The sequence below is a fragment of the Magallana gigas genome, chromosome 6 (genome assembly GCF_963853765.1).
Source record: "Magallana gigas chromosome 6, xbMagGiga1.1, whole genome shotgun sequence".
NCBI classification, from domain to species: Eukaryota; Metazoa; Mollusca; class Bivalvia; order Ostreida; family Ostreidae; genus Magallana; species Magallana gigas.
Genome location: NC_088858.1, coordinates 45846143 through 45869331, shown reverse-complemented (window position 1 = coordinate 45869331; position 23189 = coordinate 45846143). Strand labels below are relative to the sequence as shown.

The 23189-nt window shown below is 36.0% G+C and overlaps 2 protein-coding genes across 2 annotated transcripts; both read right to left on the bottom strand.

Moving 5' to 3' along the window:
- Nucleotides 1-9262: 9262 nt before the first annotated feature.
- On the bottom strand, nucleotides 9263-10075 carry LOC136276401 (uncharacterized). The gene has a single exon (XM_066088295.1). The coding sequence runs from the start codon at nucleotides 10073-10075 to the stop codon at nucleotides 9263-9265; it is 813 nt and encodes a 270-aa protein (XP_065944367.1).
- A 7666-nt stretch (nucleotides 10076-17741) lies between these two features.
- Nucleotides 17742-21609, bottom strand: LOC105334576 (coatomer subunit epsilon). The gene is made up of 10 exons (XM_011438098.4): nucleotides 21493-21609; nucleotides 20904-21067; nucleotides 20654-20756; nucleotides 20512-20561; nucleotides 20304-20357; nucleotides 19972-20053; nucleotides 19381-19536; nucleotides 19090-19158; nucleotides 18149-18223; nucleotides 17742-17948 (listed from the first exon to the last, which is right to left on the bottom strand). The coding sequence occupies exons 1-10, from the start codon at nucleotides 21589-21591 to the stop codon at nucleotides 17895-17897; spliced, it is 906 nt and encodes a 301-aa protein (XP_011436400.2). The 5' UTR covers nucleotides 21592-21609; the 3' UTR covers nucleotides 17742-17894.
- Nucleotides 21610-23189: the final 1580 nt, after the last annotated feature.

Sequence of the window (23189 nt, the reverse complement as noted above, 5' to 3'; positions counted from 1 at the left end):
GAAATATTTTCCTGAACCTACGTTTGTTTTCAATCAATAAAAAATAGTAAACTATGTATTTCAACTTAAACACCATTAAATTATTCAGTCTCTTTACTTCTTTTTCCTTGTGTACTTTTTTTTTAAAGAATTCAGTAAATCGTTTAGTTACCTAGGTAAAACGAGCTTAACACACGCTAAATTGATTTAGTATTCTCTACATAATTTATCCTTGTGATTTTATAAATTAATACATGAATTCGGACTGTCGGACTTTGCATCAAATTACTAAATTTAACAGTCAGACTTAAGATCTCATTTGTTTTATTGTATCTGAAGTTTGACGTTTTCAAAACTAAATAGAATATTTTAGAAATATTGTAAGTATTCTCTGATTTCTGATTACTAAGTGTATGAAATTTTTGCATCTAAAACATTTAAATTGATTATTTTTACCCGTTGTGCAAAGTGTCGAAACTTCTATCAGTCAAAAGTATTACCTGGTGGATCTTTGGATTTCCCGTAGCTGGAGGTCTGTTGCTGTCGGTCTGAACAAATTTGGATGGACATCCTGGGAACTACAGTTCTGTACGTTGTAAAAAGTTGATATTTACGGTGCACAAAAATTGCACTAGTTTTGAACTTTTAAACCTCATTTCCTCATAAATTCTGAGGAAAATATAAGTACCATTGAATTTCTCAGGCAATTTACTACTCTTAAACACGCTAACCCATAAGGAAGGTCAAGCGTCATAAAGACAGTGACACCATCATCAAAGAAAGAATGATAACTCTAAAAAAAAAAGTTGGATTTGACGTGGTGAAGCGAACAGTGTTCAAAAATCAAAAGTCCGAATGTCAAATACAAAACAACAGAGAAAACAGGGATCTCTACAAAATTTGGGGGTAGGATCAGGTGTCATGTAGGAGTAGGCATCCTGACCGATCACACTGGCCATGTGCTCTGTCGTAGTCGGGAAAACGGAAAAGTCCGTAGACAATTAGGTGATTAATTATCGTCTATCAGTAAATATGAAAAACGTCAGTCAGCATGCGACCCAGTTGAAGATAGTATTTGCTTGACAAGGTCGTTGTATCGACCATAGAACTTACGAAAAGATGACTTCAATCAAGACTGTTAATAAACCTGGCTTATCAACTGGTTTGTCAGTAGCTTGCCTCGTCTTATAAACTGTTCATGCGTAGAGCATGCCCTTGCGTATCGATGTATATAGAACCATTTAAACCGTAGCTTGGACTTTGGGTAGTCGATGTGACGTAGCCCTGTCTAACTATTTCATTGCTGGTCACTCGGCCATATAACTCACTGAAATCAACAAGATTTGACTGGCATTTGAGCTTAGACTACGCAATCTTAGTATATAAATTATTTCACTTGAAACCAGTGTCTTTTTTAACTTGTTTTGACGCAAGAAAAAGACAGTTACATCCTACCGAAAGTCCAAGGTCTTGTTAAAATGTTTCTGAGACACAAAAACTGCATATGCAAGTGCATCTTCGCTAGCCAAGGGTGACGATCCTCACCCTTTGCTATCGAAGATGGTGCAGGTGATGAAGGTATATTGCTACATAAGTAAGAAAAGTTGACCATAGAATAATTGAAGTCAACACGTTTATCATAAAGTTTTGTTGTTAGGTTACCATCAATGTTTCTTTCCAGTAAAATATCCAAATATGAAACATATGACGCAGACTCTCTGGTATCTTTAATTTCAATTCACTGGGGTATACTAGTATCGAGTAGGCGTAAGTATGGCAGTAACATAATATACCGTCGATATACCTGGATGTTGAGTTGAAGGCAAACAGCGAGTGATTTAATTTTTTTAAATAAATTCTGCTTCATGTGAATCCAGAAATAGGCCTGCTAACAATGGGGCGCAATTGGTACCCAGGGAATTCTGACAGATTGTTGGAAGACCTGATTTCCAAACACTACATTTTCATAGATGTTGTCTATCAGAAACTCAAGCATCTTATGAATATCCAATTCAGAGTACTTGTGCGCACAATCCGAATGGTTTTAAACAAAATAATTTATATTAGCTCTAAAGTCCTCCGACTCAAGATCATGTCCGACACTAAATCGGTCTACCTTGTGGGATTTTTTTCTGCAATGTCGCTATACATTCATATCTCGCATGAATGTCCAAAGAAGGCATTATTGCGTGGAACCTGAGGTCCACGCAGAAAATATTTAAGCGAGGTTAAACCGGATGCTATGGGGAAAATTCAGCCTGCGCATGAGCTAGCCTGGTTCCTGTACGTAATGGGTAGCTCTGGGAACCAGGCTAGCACGCGTTTATCTGAATCGGGATCGGGATTCCATGCCGTTCAAAGGCGCTGTAAATGTAAAGTTATCAGTAAACAGTACAGAAACAAAGAATTCCTTTGAAAGAAATCATCAGCATATATTTACATCTACCAAGCATAATTTCCTCTATTTCTTACGGAAACTTAAAGTTAATTCATAGCTCTATAGAAACAGCCAGGATGAAATCTACACGCCCTATTTATCGATTGGTCGAAATCTACATCGGCTGAAATTGACAGGACTAAAATTGACACGCCTTGTTCATAGATTGGTCTGAACCTACAGCGACCTTAGCAAAATCCCGGACTGCACGAAATAATCATGACGATGCCAGACTCAAAGTCTCACAGGAGACGATTTGGCTGTTTCTTTTAGCTAACGTACTTTTGTACATTAACAGACATTTAGTGAATTTTACTAACTTTTCATAATCAGTTTATTAATTTAAACAATAAAATGCTTTCTTTGATGATTCATGCGGGTTATGAAGGTAGCGATCATTGCAGGAAAAATTTACATAATTTTTCCTGCAATGTCGCTACCTTCATATCCCGAATGAATCACCAAAGAAAGCATTTTATTGTTTAAATATTTACATCTCCGAAGTATTTTCCCCTCTATTTCTTACGGAAACTTATAGTTAATTCATAGCTCTATAGAAACAGCCAGACTGAAATCTACACACCCTATTTATCGATTGGTCGAAATCTACAGCGACTGAAACTGACAAGAAAATGACAGGGCAGATATCGACACGCCCTGTTTATCGATTGGTCCAAACCTATAGCGAGCTAGGAAAAAGCACGGACTGCACGAAATAATCATGACGATGTCGGTCTCACAGGAGACGATTTGGCTGTTTCTTTTAGCTAACTTACTTACGTCATCAACAGTAATTTAGTGAATTTTACTTACGTTTCCTAATTAATTTATCGATTAGCTTAAAGAAAGATATTAATATAAACAATAAAATGCTTTCTTTAATGATTCATTCGGGTTATGAAGGTAGTGATCATTGCAGAAAAAATTACATAACCCGCGTTATCCCGAATGAATCACCAAAGAAAGCATTTTATTGTTTAAGTGATACTGTAAATTCCTAATTAAACGCGAGGAATTAATATCCGCGTAAAATCGCGAGAAGCCCGTCGCGCGAATTTTAAAATCTCGCTTTTAATTTTGGGACACATGTAAACAACATGAAAGTAAGATAAATTTTCGGCATTCGCGATTTTATGTTCTCGCGATCGCGGAATTAAGTACTCGCCTTAAATAAGGAATCTACAGTATGAACTGTCAGTATTATGAAATAAGTTGATGTTATGCCGACACTACAACAGGCACATCTTCGCTAGCCAAGGGTTTTCGGTCCACTTTGCTCCCCATAAACCCTTGGCGGATTTCATTACGAAAACTCGGTGACAAGCTCCGTTTTATGATTGGCTGCAGCTGCGAGTAGCTGATCCAATCGCAGAGCTTGTAAATATAAACTTTAAACGAAAACACATGTGTGATCTTTGGTAAAACATTCGATGCTTTTTACAAGTTGAGACACACGTTCTCGAGTACAGTGCCTCCTTAACGATGGTCTAACCAGATCGCTTTAAAAACCTATATATTTTACTGGGATTTAACATAGTTCTGCAAAATTGTCAAGGCTCGCGTGATAGCGTGGGAAGTAAACATGGCGAATGTAGAAGTTGCCTATCCTGTTAGTATATATACGTTCCTGCTTATGGTTATTGCTTTTAAAGATTCAATGAGCTGCGTTTTATTTAATTTCTTTGTTCCGCAATATTCACGACAACGATACCTGGTTTTCTGGCATGAATCGGCGACCTTTTTCACTCCCGGTACAGGTCCTTACAAAACACTATGAATAAAACATCCTGTGCTTTCCCTAGGTTATAACTTAATTCGTATTTAATAACATCGTTAATTATGTTCCAATATTCGGTAATCAACATTTTTAACCGGGTTTTCCAACGGAAAAATCCGGTTATTAAAATGGTGAAAATGGCGGGCGGGCGGGCGGGCGGGCGGGCGGCTGCCAAAAGGGTACCCTCATTGTACGGATAACTCCTCCTACAGTTTTCAAGATAGGAAGTTGTTCTTTTGCAGATCAATTGTACATATATCAGAGGTGTGCATATTGCAAGGATTTTGATTTCCAATAATTTATCGAAAAAATACCAGGTTTTGAACTTAGTCATTTTTTGGCAAAATTTTGCATATAGGGTACCCTCATTGTACGGATAACTCCTCCTACAGTTTTCAAGATAGGAAGTTGTTCTTTTGCAGATCAATTGTACATATATCAGAGGTGTGCATATTGCAAGGATTTTGATTTCCAATAATTTATCGAAAAAATACCAGGTTTTGAACTTAGTCATTTTTTGGCAAAATATTGCATATAGGGTACCCTCATTGTACGGATAACTCCTCCTACAGTTTTTAAGATAGTAAGTTGTTCTTTTGCAGATCAATTGTACATATATCAGAGGTGTGCATATTGCTAGGATTTTGATTTCTGATAATTTATGAAAAAAATACCAGCTTTTGGACTTAGTCATTTTTTGGCAAAATATTGCATATAGGGTACCCTCATTGTACGGATAACTCCTCCTACAGTTTTTAAGATAGGAAGTTGTTCTTTTGCAGATCAATTGTACATATATCAGAGGTGTGCATATTGCTAGGATTTTGATTTCCGATAATTTATGAAAAAAATACTAGCTTTTGAACTTAGTCATTTTTTGGCAAAATGTTGCATATAGGGTACTCCATTTCACTGGATACGTGTTGATAGGATTATGGATACAGTTCACATAAAAGAAAACCCGGTTTGCTGTCACATTGACAGCTTTTCTCTTGTTTCTAAGTTGTATTAATGCCATGATGTGTATATAACCCGTTGTTTAACTCGATTAAAATGTAAATATGCAAGGGGCGCAACTCAAGTTGCTCGCTAGATAGCGCCACCACATCACCGAGTTTTCGTAATGAAATCCGCCAAGGGTTTATGGGGAGCAAAGTGGACCGAAAACACTTGGCTAGCGAAGATGCAACAGGCATCAAATAGCATAATTTGCATGTAGCTTAACTTTAACATTTTTTTTTCTTCTATATGACATTTTATGGATCAATGTTTTATTTCAATTTTGCATAATGTCTTACCTTAATTTCCTTCTTCTTGATGAAGGTTGTATTGATGTTCTCGAATCCATGGCTTTAATTTCTGCATATTCAGATGACTCAGTGGACTTTGTACAGGTTTAGGGAATGAAGGTAACTTGCGTCCATCTTTATGGTCAAATGGTTTAAGTTTCTGTAAGTCATTGATGATCATGCATTCATCAGAGTGTGACGATACAATTCTGTGCTTCTGAGAACGTATCATAACTCTTGAGGTATCATCAAAAGATGCTGATATATTTTTCATGCCAGCAAAGGCAGCTGTTCTCTTTGCTATGGCAGTGTCCTTTTTGTTTGAATGAACAGCTTTTAAGTGACCTTTAATGAGTCGCACAATATGTTCCATCTGAAGGTCTGCTGGAATTGAAGAATCAAAGTCTCCTTTGTTGTTGACAAAGAGACCATAGAAAGATTGATGTGCTGTTTTCTCATCCATTGTGCATTGCTGATGGATTATGAAACGCAAAATTTCAAGTGCATACTTGGAATTATTATTGTGGCCCTTTAGAATACACATCAAGTACTTCATCAATTGCATAAACCTGTCCCTATTTGGAATTTTGACATTGCTTTGCAGGGCTTTAAATGCAAGTCCTAGTTCTAAAATTCGAAGTCCATAGTTCATGATATGATCTGATGAAGCTTGCATTTTCTCAGACGTTGTTGAAAGGGGCACCTGAATATTCAGTGGACTTCCGTTTGGCATTTATACTTGTATTTGGATAAACTGTAGTGGCAATGTTTGTTCCTGAAGTAAAGCTTTTGAATCTTTTATTATGTATGCATCAATAAATTGTTCTAATGAATGAACAAGAGACACCTTCTTCTCATATTCACTTGATTCATCTGAACTTAGTATAAAATTTTTGGTTGGCACAGAATCCAACTTGTCCATCCCAAAATATTCCAGAGCTGCAGACACTATGTACCTGTCTATTAAAGATACTGCAAGTTCTTTGCAATGGTTAAAGTGATTCTTGACATCGTCACTATTTGCCTCAGTCCTAGACAGCCGTATTTTCTCTCCATGGAGTGTTCCTTTCTCAAAGCTGTCTTTTGTATAAAGGTTTGTAAAACATCGTTAATAGGGTCATTTGTAAATGAAAGAGCTCGAAAGTAATAGGAGAAAGATGCTCGAACCGTTCCTCCTCAGTAATGGCATCTTTCCGAAGTCTCTTCGCACCGGAAAAGCGTTCTCAGGTGAGTTGATCGCCACCAATGTGTACTTTTGTTTTGCCGTCAAATACTTTGCCACTGGCTTTGAATATTTCTGCAACAGTTTCTTCATATGAATCCAAGATCTGTATGACATCTGTGTAGCACTGTTCATTTTTTGACAATACTGGTAGTGGGACAACAAAATGTTTCCTGGTCACATCATAATCACCAGGAATAAATTCCTGTCTCATTTCGTATCTGCATATGGTTTGAAGCCAGCAAATTCTTCGTGCTTGCACTTCGGAAGGCCTCGGCAACCAGGCTACTTGTTTCCTTTCATATCGCGGGTTCTATGGTAGGGTAAAGTGATCGTGAGTCGGACACCCTTCGTTTTATTAGAGTTATGCCGATCATATACTATTGCACACACTCTTGTAAGGGGGGTTGTCCGAAAGATCTCGAAATTGTCTATCATAGTTTACCTGGATCTCCTCGGTATTTTACCTTACAAAACATTCGTTAGCGATAAACTTCTAACAATAAAATTCGTTCGTGAGTCGGACACATTTGATATTGAGTCGGACATTCATAAAATACGGTTAACGGTAATTATTCAATGCACATATATACACATTTCATCAAAATAATCCAGGAAGATCATTGATTTATGAGTTATTTTTTACATGCAACATTTATTTTTCCTTAAATCAAGGTTTATAACCGAAAACGTACATGTAAATAGAGTAAAAAATTCGGAATGAGCGTTGGGGGTGGGAGTAACAGCATGAATTGACTGATAAAAGGGGAAACCAAATCATTCATTTCGATAGATCAGGACTATATAATAGTAAATTTAATTGTAGATCCTTTAGAGCTCGTTTAAAAATACCGTCGATTTTACCACTTAGTGAGAGTTGCTCGTGACGAGAGAGAGAGAGAGAGAGAGAGAGAGAGAGAGATGAAAGTAAATGTACATGTAAGTACAGTATTCAGGAAAACAATATGTAAATATCATTTGTCACCAAGTGCATTGGGAAAATCGACGTTATTTGAAAACGAGCTCTAGTAGTATAACAATTTAGGATTTTGTATGATCTTTTTTTTTTGCTCGAAGTTCAGCGCGTACGCAAGGGGCATTTGTCTGTAAAAGTTCACCATTCAAGACGAAACTCTGAAATCTTATGGACTTGGTTGTAATATTGTTCAGGTATGTTTTAAATACATTATGGATATTTATTCAAACTTAAGTGTAGTTAATTGGATATATATTTCAGCAAAACCAACGTCATCAGTAAAACTATTTATTGTCATTGATCTGCGATTGATACATTTTCAAAATATATGTTATTTCAATTGTTTGCTTTGAACTTTCAAAGTAAGTCATGAAGTTCAGTGTGTCCCTTTTTAGGATTCGTTTTGGTTGCTTTTTTAATAATTTTCTCGGAACGTTTTCTTTCACGCTTTAAGCGTTTTTGTTGTTTAATTTCTTCTTGTTTAATTTTAAACCCTGCTGCTTCCTTTTTCTGGTGAATAACTTCGTCGGCAGTAATAACAAAGTACTCTGTCTTCTTTGTTTTCTTTACAGGTGGACGAGAAGGCAGTGGATACATTTTGTTTGCAATAGAAAAAGCAGAAGAGTCACTTGAGACAGGAAGTGAAGTGGTCGGTACCTGAATGTTTGCGGATATAGGAGGGGAGTTAAGTAAAGATGAAGTATTAAATTTGCCAGAAAATTGATGGACTTGCTGAGTATAATGTTTCCAGCCCTGGTACAGCGGATCATTGTTCAACCTTGTATTTATTCCAGACAAGAGTGCTGCATTAAATTGCAACTTTTGCTCTGAAGACAATGCGCTCTCAATGACTTCGAGTGCCTCATGCGGGGTACATTTACTACATGAGCTAGTATCAAGACCTTGAACATTGTCTACTTCGAGACTGGTTAAATCGGAGTTTACAAACAACCCTTCAAGCGGGTCGTATAGTAACGGTAATGTAACTTCCCCTTCAACATTCAAAGGAAGTGAAAGAGACACAGACGATATGGTCTCAGAGAGAGGGTTTAAAGAAACGCTCGTGATAACCTCGGGAGGTGGTCTACAGAAGAAACAGACTGAACAGACAGGTTTTGAACTGAAACTGAGGGAGAACTGCATGGTAACAGAAGATTTAAAGTGCTAGAATTTGCGCTACTTGGTGGGGATGATGCCGTTTCCACCCTTGGAACACTAATTTCACTGGGACAAAAGGCTTCATTTGGTATAGCACTCGGGTTAAATGGATAAATGCCCGTTGCAGCAAACCCATTTTTTATTGTCGCAGGATTAAGGGCTGCTCCCCATGCGACATTGAACAGGCGAAGAAATTGCCTATGTCCGACAGCCACATCCGTTCCTTTGGTGAAGTTGTCAATGACAGTGTTCCAGTGACTTTTAGACGATTTAAAGACTGTTCTGTCAAACGGTTGGGTCCAGTTATTTATATGACTGGGAAGTTCAACGACAATTATATCGTTCTGCTTTGCCAATTCAACAAACTCTACATTATTGTGTGAACCGTGGCCGTCACAAATTAGAACTTGTGGCCGAGCTGGACCTATGTTTTTAGGAAAGTGTCGGTGAACCAAAGCCTAGCGATGCCATCTTTGGTCCACCCTGAATCTGATACTGAGAAGTTGGATCCTATCAAAGACGACCCGTCTTCTACTATTGCCTCTAAGTCATAACCTTCCAACTTCCTTTTTGTTTTTCCGGGAATTACAAAGTGAGGTGGCAGGTAATCACTATTTGCATTCCCGCATGCAATGACGGTAATTAGTTCTCGAGACATTGACACCTTCCCATGAACCGTTTTTGCCCCTTTCTTGGCCAAAACTTTATTAGGTTTGTGGGACATAGTAATCCCCGTCTCATCCATATTCCAATTCCGCGAAGGATGATCTTTAAGGTTTGGGGACTGGATGATGTTTCCAAGCTCATGGAAATAGCGAGCCATGCGTTGTCTTGTCATAGCATCGTGTCGCACGGATGCAGTTGCTTCTGGGGACCTTAGCGAAAATGTGTCGTGTCGGCGCCACCACATGTCAGAAGGTTTCCCATGTTTGAATCGTAGACCCCTTGATTCTGCCATAGCTCCCGCAAACCTTAAAAAATTAGACTTTGAAAAGCCGATTCCCATCTGTGATCTATTTATAGCACAGTCTATCATTTGGTTTTCATCTGTTCCACTCAAGACTGGTTTGCTTCCCCATTTACTTCCTTCGGCGACCTTCCCTGTAAGCCGATCGCTAATGGTAGATTTTGGAACCTTATATTTCGCTGCAGCTTTCCTGATTGAAAGCTTACTGTTTCTGACATCGGCGACAGCTGCTGAAATGGCCTCTTCCGTATACTGTTTAGGCCCTGGCATTACTCTGATAAAATAAATTTTAAAAAAAACTCTAGATTGGTTCAAAAAATAATCTATTTAATGCAACAACATGTCAAATAATCGTATAGATCGTTGATAAAACATGAATCTAAAGAATATTTCAGGTTATTTTGTAATTGTCTATATAGCTAGTGTATTTATTCTTTTCTTTAATTTCTTTAGAAAACTACTCTCTCGTAGTGTTCAGTGATGTCTCTTATCAAACTTATGTTGCTTTCACTACACTTAAAGCCAAAGGAAATGTTTTGCATCGGTCCTTTCTTTTTGGAAAATTTGTTGATATGCTGTTTTGCTTTCAGGTAACAAGGACCATTAATCAATTTACCTTTGAATAATCTGTAAAGCACAGAACTGTCTTCGCGCTGGAAGTATGCGATCCGTCTTGTACAATCAATATCTTCAAAAATGGCTATGGCACAATTGTCCTTAGGGTTGTCCTCTTCCCACTTACAATAATGGACAACTTCCAATGGGATCTCGTGCGATCCCCAATGATGCATGCCAACAGCATATATATTTCTGACAATAACGTTTTTCATGGTTGAGGTAGATCTAGTAAAAAATAAAACTTGATATTTAATTTTTTTGCCGTTTGATTTAAGAATAAGCATCCACAAGATATTGATAAATTTTATCGACTATTCATGATTTTCAACTCCATTAAATATTGTTATTTTCGGAAATATTGGAATTTTCGAAATATTTAGAAAGTCTTGTTTTAAATATTTGATGTTGAATTATTTTAACTTTCCTTGATTCGAAGAAAATACAGGCTTGTATCCCCAATAAAAATTGTTCATTTTTATCTAGAAATTCCAGTAAAAATATTCGTCGTTTAGTTGATTAATTCAATTAAAAGATCGCGATCGCGCATATAATATATACATATTCTACATTTTTTAAACAAACTTGTAGGCTACTTTATTTCGTGGGAAAAATAAATTATTTTAACGATCTATATGATGTTAACATGTTTTCGAAAATGACATTGAGTCGGACATGTCCGACTCATGATCAAATTAATGAATTTTACTGTCCGACACCATATCAATTATGACTTGTGTTTGTAAAGTTAAATTTCCAAAAATTGCTCCTCATAAAGCAATGATTTTACACATGTTTTCATTCAATAAACTTCATTTTATCGTTTGAAACTGTTTTTCGAATATATATGTTCTTCTGTATAATGAATATAGCTTTGCAAATATGTTTGTTACTTTAAAAACTTACCAAATTCTTCTTCAAATATTCCCTCCTTGAAACAATCGAAAGGTCATGTGATGAAGAGACCGGAAACTTGATATCAAGCAAAGAAAGATAACTCCAAACAAATTGGAATATTTTGTATAATTTATTTTAGATCTGAAAACAAAAATTTAACGAGAAAGGGGAATAATTCGGCATGAAAGTTGTCCGACTTCAGATCGCGTCCGTCTTTTGATCACTTTACCCTATCGCGGTATTTCTGTTTACGTATAGTAGCACGCGCTGAAATTGACATTTGACGTCGGGATATTTTTACACATAGAAAACAGAGACATGCTGAACATCACTGAGGAATATAATAGAGGAAACTCACAATAACATTAGTTTCTGGAAATATTTCCGTATTGATAGATTTTTTGACAAAATGATTTAACTACCGCGATATTATAGGACCAGCTCATATATGACGAAAGTATGCAGATCAGGCAAGAAACATTTACATTACACTTGTTAATACAATCAGTAGTTCTAAGGAGAACTTGTCAGTCATGAATATACATTCAAATAATTTAGTGTTATAAATTAATATTATCATGTTATTGGTATATATAGTCACATCAAACATTCTTACCGAAATGGATGTCACGTGACATGCGCAGTACTGGTAAGTAACATTTTATACAATTATTTAATGCTTGAGCAGTGAATAGACCAGAATATTTTTCCCTTGGTGCAGGGAACAGCTCAGTATGATCTATTGCCCGAGGCCAACGCCGAGGGCAATAGATCATACTGAGCTGTTCCCTGCACCAAGGGAAAAAAAATCTGGTCTATTTTTTGAACTTTGAACTTCAAACTTTGAACTTTTGATAACATTGAATTTGGTTTCACCAAGTACTAAAAACAGCGTCTATGTTAAAGAATATACATTCCCTGAGAACTATCGAAAGGATGTAACATTAACATACCCGCGTTCTGAAATACGTTGCCGGTCCAATAGATCCCAGTCTATTGACCGGCGGTCCAATAGATCGTAGTCTATTGACCGGCAGTTCAAAATAGACGCAAATATTTAATTTGTAATGTTAATCTATATGCAAAGTTAGATAACTCTCATAACTCTTTCTATTATGTTATTGTAACTCTCTAGTTTGGGGAGTTAGTTTTGGTTATATTAAATGGATGAAACCACATGGTGTAAATTAGTGATTGTGTGTGATTAACAAATGGTAGCAGAGCGTGGCTTTTCAAAGGAGAGAGAAGTATCCAAAGTTTGTGAATGAAGACTTAGAACTGTGAGTGATATATTTCCAGTATTTCAAAGTGAATTCCTTGGATTGGAATAGATAGAATAATGGCAACAAAAATTAACCCCCAAAATACAGTCAGTCTAAATCTTACGAGTTGTACAAACAAGAATTACTTGCATGGAAAGAGATTACAGAACTAGAGAAGAAAAAAAGGGGAGTAGCAATTGCTTTAACTCTACCAGAAGATGACGACTCTAAAATTCGAGAAAAAGTGTTTGATCAAATTAAATTGGAAGACCTAAAGAAGGAAACAGGACTAGAAACTTTGATAGAATTTCTTGATAAACACCTTGCAAAGGATGATCTGGCAGACAGCTTAACAAAGTTTGAAGATTTTGAGGATTATAGACGAGCAGAGAGTCAAACTTTTGTGGAATATATAAGTGTGTTTGATGCAAAATATAGGAAGATAGAGAAAAAGGAGATGAAATTGCCACCTGAAATCTTGGCCTTTAAACTACTACGCAGGGCTAATATTTCAAAAGAGGAGAGCATGATTGTGTTGACAGGGATGAACTATGATGAGAAAGAGACTTTATACGAACAAGCGAAAAGCTCTTTGAAAAAGTTCAAAGGTGAAGTGTGTGACTCTGGTACTTCTCATTCATCAGGACCAAGCATTAAGTTAGAGCCTGCTTTCCTTGCTGAGAATGAGGAAGCCTTGCTCGCAGCTGGGTATGTACGAAGTAATGCTCATCGTCCTGGATTTTCTGGCGGTAGACGTGGTGGTCGGGGTCGAGCCTATGATAGCATGAAGCAGCAGGGATATCGTCAGACAGAATACACTCCATTTAAAGCACCATCTGGTCAAAGGCAGGGAGGACTTAAGAAGGACATAAATCCTACTGGAAGTGATGGTAAACTATTGACTTGTAAATCATGTGGCTCTAACAGGCATATGATTACAGACTGTCCACATAGCTGGGAAAACATGGCTAAAGTGAACACATTTAACACAGAACATGCAGTCCTGTTTACTGGATTTCAGAGGGAAGATATGTCTCTTTTATGTGTGGATGCCCAGAATTGTGCGGTGCTTGACAGTGCATGTAGCAGTACAGTCTGTGGTCAGACATGGTTCAACAACTATATTGAATCTTTAAGTGGCGAAGACAGAAGAAGATAAAGGGTTCCGACAGTAAGAAAGTGTTTAAGTTTGGAGGAGGAACTTGTCTAAAGTCCAACGGAGAGTTCAGCATTCCAGCTGTTTTAGCAGATAAATCTGTAACAATTCAAACAGATGTTGTAGAATCTGATATACCCTTACTGCTGTCGAAGGATGCCATGAAAAAAGCTGGCGTAAAAATGGATTTGGAAAATGATACAGCCACAATCTTAGGAAAAGAAATTGCACTGAACTTGACAACAGCTGGTCATTATTAGGTCCCAGTCGATAAGTGTGGACTGTGGTTGTGTCAGATGTATGCAAAGAGGAAACACAAGCCATTGAAAAACTTTCTCAGGAGAAACTTCTTAAATTACACAGACAATTTGCCCATCCACCGATCAAGAAGCTTGTAGTCCTCTTGAAAGATGCCAAAAACTGGAAGGCAGAATACTATGGAACATTATCAGACATTGAGCGAAAATGCGAAATTTGCAAATTATTCGCCAGAACCCCTCCAAGACCAGTGGTTGCTCTGCCCTTGGCGACAGCGTTCAATGAAAAGGTTGCAATGGACCTGAAAAAGTGGAATGACAAATGGATTTTGCACATTATTGACATGTGGTCTCGATACACTGTATCCGTGTTCATCAGCAGGAAGAAACCAAATGAAGTAATAGATGCGTTAATGAGGAACTGGATAGGTGCATTTGGAGTGATGGGGGCAATATTTACTGACAATGGGGGAGAGTTCAGCTCAGACGAAATGAGAGAAGTGATGTCTATACTCAATGTCCGCACTTGTACTACAGCAGGAATGAGTCCTTTCCAGAATGGTTTGTGTGAAAGGGTCCATGCAATCACTGATAGCATGTTAATCAAGCTGGAAGAGGAATATGGAAAGAAAGACTGTCAAGCTCTACTCTGTTGGGCAAATATGGCACGCAATTCTCTTCAGATGTGGAATGGATTTAGTAGTCATCAACTTGTTTTTGGAACCAATCCAAACCTACCTAATATCATGACTGAGAAATTACCAGCACTTGAGGGTACCACTACCAGTGAGGTATTTGCTAAACATCTGAACGCCTTACATTCTGCTAGAAAGGCTTACATTTAAACAGAAGCAGAAGAAAGAATACGGCGTGCTCTGAGGAGTAAAGTTAGAGCATCTGAGCAAGTTTTCAGTAATGGTGACAGTGTTTTTTACAAACGAGAAGGCAGAGAAAGATGGCTAGGACCGGGAAAAGTCGTCTTTCAAGACGGTAAAGTGGTTTTCGTACGTCATGGTAGTGTTTTCGTGCGTGTGTCACCAAACAGGCTTTGTAAAATCGATGACAGTCCTTCCAGAACAGAAAATGAAGAGATGAAGAAAACTGCTGAAAGTGAACATTGCAGTGTCCATAAAGATACCCATCCAAATGTCCATAAAGATACCCATCCAAATGAAAGTGAAAATGGAAACAAGCTTTCAGAAATTATAGCCAAAAAGGAAATTGTCAGAAATGTAGACAATGCTTCAGGAAATGTTCATCTGAAAGCAAATGATAAAATAATTTATAAATTATATTCAGAAGAGCAATGGAGAAAAGCAACTGTTCTTAGCAGAGCTGGAAAAGCAACAGGCAACAACAGGAACTGGTACAACATTCAGGATGACGAAAGTGAGGAAAGGAAAAGTGTTGACTTGAGTAGACTCCCTTGGAAAAATACTGACAGTGATGTACTTGACACCCAGACACCTGTCCATGAACTAGAGGTCAATCTTAGTGACATCAGTGGGGGAGAAATGAAACAAAAGAACATAAAAGCAGCCAAAGAAGAGGAGTTACAGAAACTGTTAGATTTTCATGCGTATGAAGAAGTTCCGGACAGAGGCCAATCAACAGTGTCAACAAGATGGGTTATTACTGAAAAAGACGACAAAGTGAAAGCAAGGCTTGTTGCAAGAGGTTTCGAAGAACAAGACATGATGCAACGGGATAGTCCTACTGCAAGTAAAGCAGCAATACGCATCTTGCTCACCATCGCAGCACATAAACAGTGGACCATCAAGACCACAGATATCAAGTCTGCCTTCCTACAAGGCAAAGAACTGAGCCGTGATGTCTATCTCAGGCCTCCTATCGAAAGTGGAGTCTCTGAAGGTATTATATGGAAACTCCGACACTGTTTGTACTGTCTGAAGGATGGGGCTAGACAGTTCTACTTGAGTGTGAAAGAGGAACTTGTGAAACTTGGCTGTAAGCAATCCAAATTAGATCCTGCAGTCTTTGTTCTACAGACTCATGAACTTAATGGCATTATTTGTTGTCATGTCGATGATTTCTTGCATGCTGGTAATGAAGCACTCGAAAAAATCATGTCACATTTACGACAAAGAGTCTTGGCAGGAAGAGTAGAGGAGAAAAACTTCAAATACTTGGGATTTCAAATTAATCAAGAAAATGATAAAATTATCTTGGATCATACAGACTACGTCCACTCCCTTAGAAACTTAACTATGGATCCAGAAAGAGCCAAACAAAAACATGGTATACTATCCATAGAAGAGCAAACCTTATTTAGAAAACTCGTTGGACAATTAAATTGGGCCGTACAAACCTCCAGACCAGAGCTCTCCTTTGAAATGGTAGATCTCAGTACCAAGTTAAAAGAAGCCAAAGTCAGTGATCTCCTTCATGCGATCAAGGTTGTAAACAGGTTAAAAGATATGAAATCTATTGTGTGATTTCCCAAGTTAGAGAATCCCCACACAGATTGGAAAATGGTAGTATTCACAGACGCTTCTCTTGGTAATCTCAACAACGGTGTAGGAAGCACCGGAGCACATGTATTATTGATTAAAGACAGAAAAGGGAATTGCTGTCCTATAGCTTGGCAAACAAACAAAATAAAGCGGGTTGTAAGATCAACTATTGCAGCCGAAGCCTTAAGTCTACAAGAGGGATTGGAATCTGCAGCATTCTACAAAAAGCTCCTAGAAGGAATCATTGGTCACCAATTAGCAGTGGAGGCTTACATTGACAATAAAAGTGTTATTGAGTCTCTTAACTCTACCAAACTTGTTGATGACAGAAGACTCCGAATAGACATTGCAGCAATAAGTGAAACTGTAAACAATGAGAAAAATACCAGTGTGAAATGGTGTGCCGGGAAGAACCAGTTAGCCAACTGCATGACAAAGCGGGGAGCATCCGGACTTGAACTTTTACAGATTGTGAAAAGTGGAAAATTTATTCAAGACTGCTAACTTTAAAGTCCCATATTTTGACCGAATTCATTTTCACCTTACTTATTGACAATATTAACTTTTTCAAATTAAACCTTTTCCAAAAGATGAAAAGTATAATTAATGTTAATCTATATGCAAAGTTAGATAACTCTCATAACTCTTTCTATTATGTTATTGTTACTCTCCAGTTTGGGGAGTTAGTTTTGGTTATATTAAATGGATGAAACCACATGGTGTAAATTAGTGATTGTGTGTGATTAACATGTAATAGAACAACAAAATCCCTTTGATTAGGTAATAAATATAAATAGTGCCTGTTTGGGAAGGTAACAGTTGAAATTGACAACCGGAAAACCACTGTCAATGACGCGAAGCGTTAAATTCTGTAATTTTTTTCTGAATGATCGCTAACTTCAAAACCCACATGAATCATCAACGAAAGCATTTTATTGTTAATATTTACATTTTTTTTAAACAAATTAGTAAACTGATTGTAAAAACTACAAGGCTGTTATAAGTGTATTTCAGTACGTTAGATAAAAGAAACAATCAAATCGTCTCCTACGGGAATTTGAGTCCGACATCATGATTATTTCGTGCAGTCCGCGACATTGATTAGGTTGCTGTACGTTTCAACCAATCTATAGATTTATATAATTATTTGAAAGCTGACGTACAATGTACATGAAAAATGAAAAGGAAATTCTTTTAAATTTCATTTTGGTCCATTTACTAAGAGGCTGTATTTCACATCATTCTTTCAGAACAAAACAAAAACTCAAGTCCATATAAGAAAAAAAGTTTTTCCAAGTTTAATAAATATTCATACAATATTGATCCTTCCCAGTCATAAAATAACAGGCAGTACAAATGTACACAATGTCCACATTCAAGGAGATACTAAAAAGACATGAAAATGATGATACACTGTTTGTGTGTCTATTAGGCTGTTACTGAAGGGGCATAGTTGCGAGATATCCTTTCAAAGTCACTCTCCTACAAAGATATCAAAAGAATTCACATTAAACAGAAGGGTTATTGATGAATAATTCACATTATCCTATTGACAAAAACTGTGAACAATCTCCCTTTTACATGAAATTTTTTAGCTTTGGGTTTGGTTTTTTGGGGGGTTTTCTGTCTTTTTTTGGACATGAAAAAATCACAAAATAAGCTGAGACAACTTTCCACCCTACCTTTTGTAAATAGTCTCTGACAAATGGATGATTCCGATGAGAGTCCTTCAGCTGGGATACATATCTATTACTGACCTATCAACATAAAAGTGGAAGATACATGTATATTTATCAACACAGAGCCAGGAAACATCAAATAGTGTGCTCAAAGTTTCTAGTAAAAGTTTCAAACATATAATGATTATTGTGCATATATGTAAAGTTAATTTCATTATCAGCATTCAATGAAATGTCAAGAATCTTGTTGTTTTTGTTCAAATTAAAAAATATTGTTTAAGTAGATTTTATTCTCATTTTAAGGGAGTGTTTGTATGAAAATGAATGCTATAACAATTTTTTGCAGTTAAACAGAATTTCAAGATAGGTTTTTTTTTTCAATTTGACTTATTCTGTTAAAAACTGAAGTCAAAGAAATACCAACATATTTCCTTGCATGAATAAAACTTTTTATTTCAATGTGTGATTCACCCATGAGAAATACACCTTACTTTCTTTGTAACTAAATAGACTAATTTTGTTAAGTTAAGTATCCCTGTGTAATTACTTATCATTCTGCTGATGTCAGAGATAAATACAGGTATTTTGTAACGACAGTATGATAGTTTTTCTGCTAACATCGACTACATGTGTAAATCATACACATAACTTAAAAATAGTTTTAGTTTTTTTTTAAATTTATGTGACTATTAGTTGAGAACTACAAAACTTGTCATCTGAAATCATGGTCAGACAATGTAAATCAACTAAAAATAGGAAATCTATTAATTATGCAAGTCTAATCAGGGGTATATGAGATTTATCTGGGTTATATTTCACTTGATCTTCAGATGTATGGAATACAAACTGGGATAAATTTCTTGTTAGTCATGGTTAGCTAGTACATGTACCATAAGACTGCTTTAGACATGTGCATGTAATTTAGTGAAAAAAGTATTACTTACCTCTGGTGGTTTCCCAATATGTTGTGTTAGGACTATCATGTTCACCAGAGTCTCTGGATTATTGGAGTCCTAAAAATAAAGGAATTTTCACTAATAGATATTTTAGCAACTATTTTTAGAATACTAGAATATAAAAATTCGAAGTGTTTTGCATAATATATATTTTAGAACATACAATAATCTATATCAATCACATCTACTACAACTTTTCAAATGCTTTACAATAAACTTTGATGTAAGAATCATGTTTCATGTAGTCTAATTTATATCTCCATGTCAATCAAATGCTACCTTATCTATGGCCTCCTGTAGCACAGATTCAGCATCATCAAATTTGCCCTGGGCCATGTAACATGCTGCCTGGCCATTCAGCAGGAGAGGGGTAGAGTTGTGTTTATCGGCCATCTCTTGGAAAATGTAGTAGGCATCCTGATACTTCTCTCCTCCCTACAACAGGTAGAAAATGTCATTAATGCAAATATATGTCAAGAAGAATGATTTTTGACCACTGCTAAATGTACTTACAAAGTCATATCTAGTTGCCAGTATAAAACAACATGGATTTCTAAAATCCTTTCAACAAATCATTGAAATGATACTTGAAAATAATGTGATTTGTGATGAGAAATGACTTCTATTTTATGTATCAAACCAGTGTCATAGAAAATGCAAAACACAGAGTAAAAAATAATAGCCAATTTTATTAAAACAGCATCATAACATTTGTTTTGTGCATTGTAATAAAATATGGCACTCATATCATAAGAAATGCTTGGCAGTCAATGTGACTTGACACAGACTACAGACAACAGTCAATATATAACCATTTTATCACTCAACACTGTAGTAATAATTAGCAAACATGGAGTGATGGGAACTCACCACAGACAAGTTAAACCACGCCTGGGCCAGCTGTGTGAGAATGCTATCCTCATCTATCTCCTGCATTCTCTTTAGTTCCTTCCTGCAAAATGAACCATTGAATTATTATAAAGCAATTGTATTTGGAATTATTAACAAACTTCTCTACTGGTAATTTAAAGAAATGTTTAGTTTAAACATTTTTCTGGAGTAAATAATCATCTTTTCAAAAAACTGTCTTAGGCACACATACATTTGCAGATGAGGAATGAGGCATAAACAATATAATAAACATTAACTTGTTACATGTTGGTATATATATAGGTATATATTAAATCATCTGCATTAATTACCTTGCAAGATCAACTCTGTCCAATTTAAGTAAAATCTGGATAGATAAAGCAATGCTGAAAAATAACAGAGATGAAAGGTTTTTTTAATCTATGAGCAGGATTATTAATTGGATTAAATTTGTGAAGAAATCGTTTGTTTATTACTCAAATAAAAAAAAATTTTTTTTTAAGTATTCCCATTCATGATATGTTGAAATTATCATCTTACCATTCCAAAGCATCCGACTGGTGTAGGGCTCTTAGTGCAGCATCACTGTTCTATAACACGAAAGAAGAATCCCTCATGATGAATATCTGGGAGAGTTAAAAAATACAACAATATCAAATTACAAGGAGTGAGCTCCACTTACTTGTTCGTGGTTGTAAATTGATGCTGCCATGACGAGGAATGTGCTGTTTGAAACGTCAACACTGCCACTCATCTTTTGGTCTAAATCTCTCACAATGGAGGTTCTAGGAATGACAATGAAACAATTTTACTAAACTGGGATATCCATTTATGACCTTTCTTTTACAGTTTCTCTTCCCACATTTATCTCTGCTTTTATGTAAAAGATTTTAAAAAACCTATCAAAAAGATTTAGAAGCTGAAATAGTTACCTTTTGTTTTCATTGGACAAATAATCAGCAAACATCTTCACTGCCTGCAGCTCGGGTGGGTGGGAGGAATTAATTTCATCCAAAACAACACCATATTTTCTTTGAGCCAAATAAGCTCTGTACATAATGACATCTTTAGCTGTTTTCAGCTCGGGGTTTGACAACTGAAACGAGTATAGCCAAATACTTTTAAATAACTAATTCGCTGATAATTTTTTCTCCAAGATACCCAATTTTAAAACAGTTTTTCTTTCTACACAAGCCCCTTGGGTAATGCTTTCAAAGCCTTACATTACAGCTTCTTACCATCTGGTTAGTAAACCATGTTCAACTTATGTACTTAAAACTTACTGGTATCAACAAATAAAACCAGACATGAACATTAAACATCATTTTCTATTCTCTTCACATAATTAGCACTCAGTGGTGTGTCAAAATGCTTTCTTGGTCAGGTGCTTTTTACCCTGAAAATCTTGACTGTACAATAAATAGGAAGCTATCAAATGGCAACTGTCAACACATATTATCTCCGTTATGATAGAACATGGAGCGTTTCAGTAAAATTAGAAAAATAAATGAAATGGGTTACCCGTAATTTGTGACATTCATTTATGCAGTGTTGGTAATTTCCCGTGTATAATGCTGTTTTTATCTCGAAGAGTTCGTCAACATCTCTTTCGGTAGCCATATTTCCTTCAACGCATGCGTGGCCGGTAGCAAGACTTTTAGGCCCCAAGATGTTTAGGCCCTTCATTGATAAGACGCTTAGGACCCAAGATGTTTAGGCACCAGCCTACATTTTTCTAAGTTAATTATAATTTTCATTTTATTTTTTAAATGAATAATGGTTTAGGCACCAGCATACATTTGTCTAAGTTAATTATAATTTACATTTTATTATTTGAAACTTCATTTACTTTAAAAATTATAAAGAAGTATAATCTGCATCTTATGCATAATTTATTATTTTTTAAATTTCATATTATTTTGTCACATCATATTATTTTCTATATTTAATTTTCTAATTGCAGATGAAAGAAACGGTAAATACTTTCATTTACTTTGTGTATGACATGAATTAAATTGTTAAAACAACACCCCCACTGTATCCTGCTCCCTCTCTAGATAAGTGCTAATTAGGAGAAGATAATGAAGAGATCCTCTAGTAATGCGAAGGGTTTCACACCTCACTTTAGAAGTGAGGTGTGTTACCAAGGACTTTTAATGTTACACAAAAGAGTAATTCAATTTCCATGCATGCAAGTATTTCTGATAGAAAAATTAATAAAACAGTATTGTATAAATACATTTTATGACAGATTATGCAATGTTTTAAAACAGGAGTATAATAAAATACTAAAATTATTCATCAACTAGTTAAGATAAAATGGTGTCCATGGCACATGTGTATAACATGTGTCTTTTGTGTAACAAACATAAATTTTAAGCCTGAACTTGTAGAGAATAACAGTGCAACATGTATAATATATCTGCTGAAATGTGCATTTGGTAATTTTGAATTCATTTAAAATACATTCAAACTGTCAAAACAAATTGAAATATTAAAGCAGACAAATTTTTAAGTCCATGTTGTAGCATAAGTGTCCTTGGTGAAACATATTAGAACAGCTAAATTGTCTAAATAATTTGACTTTAGGGGCACTATTATGCACAGTGTCCTTGCAAGTGAAACATCTTAGAACAGCTGAATTGCAGACGTTTAGGCCCCAACAGTCTTGGTATAACATTTCAATATTTTGGACTAACAATAATTGTCCTTTGCAAAGATTTTCAAGAAATATTGAGGGTTTTTTTCAGTTAAGATTATTTTTCATGTCACTTACAAGTGTCTACCAAAAAAAAATCAGACATCAAATGGAAAAGAAGTTTTCAGTGTGCAATACAATGTCATGAGAGAGATGCATATTTCTCATTCACAAACCAAATATGAAAATTTAAGGAAAATACATTATTAACTATCAGTTATTATTATAAACATGTTGGGGCCTAAACATGTTGGGGCCTAATCATCTTACCTGGGGCCTAACCATCTTGGGGCCTAAACATGTTGGGGCCTAAACGTCTGCAATTCGCGTGGCCAACGTGGAAAATAAATCATGATCACATATACGCTTTTAGTGTAAAAGGGATTGTGTCAAAACTAAAAAGGAATTGTTGCACAATTTTTTTCCAGGGACAAGTTTTAGAATAAAAAATATATTTTTCTATAAAAAAAATATTATGGTAGTTTTTTAGAAGGCTATATAAACATCCATGAAATAAATT

Bases quoted from the DNA above. Each gene is read 5' to 3' on its own strand.
- LOC105334576 (XM_011438098.4), bottom strand. From the start codon at position 21,591: ATGGCTACCGAAAGAGATGTTGACGAACTCTTCGAGATAAAAACAGCA. The intron at 20,562-20,653 runs GTAAGTGGAGCT...TTCGTGTTATAG, and splicing joins CAATTTACAACCACGAACAA to AACAGTGATGCTGCACTAAG. The intron at 19,159-19,380 runs GTAGCATTTGAT...CTTTATTTTTAG, and splicing joins TACAGGAGGCCATAGATAAG to GACTCCAATAATCCAGAGAC.
- LOC136276401 (XM_066088295.1), bottom strand. From the start codon at position 10,075: ATGCCAGGGCCTAAACAGTATACGGAAGAGGCCATTTCAGCAGCTGTC.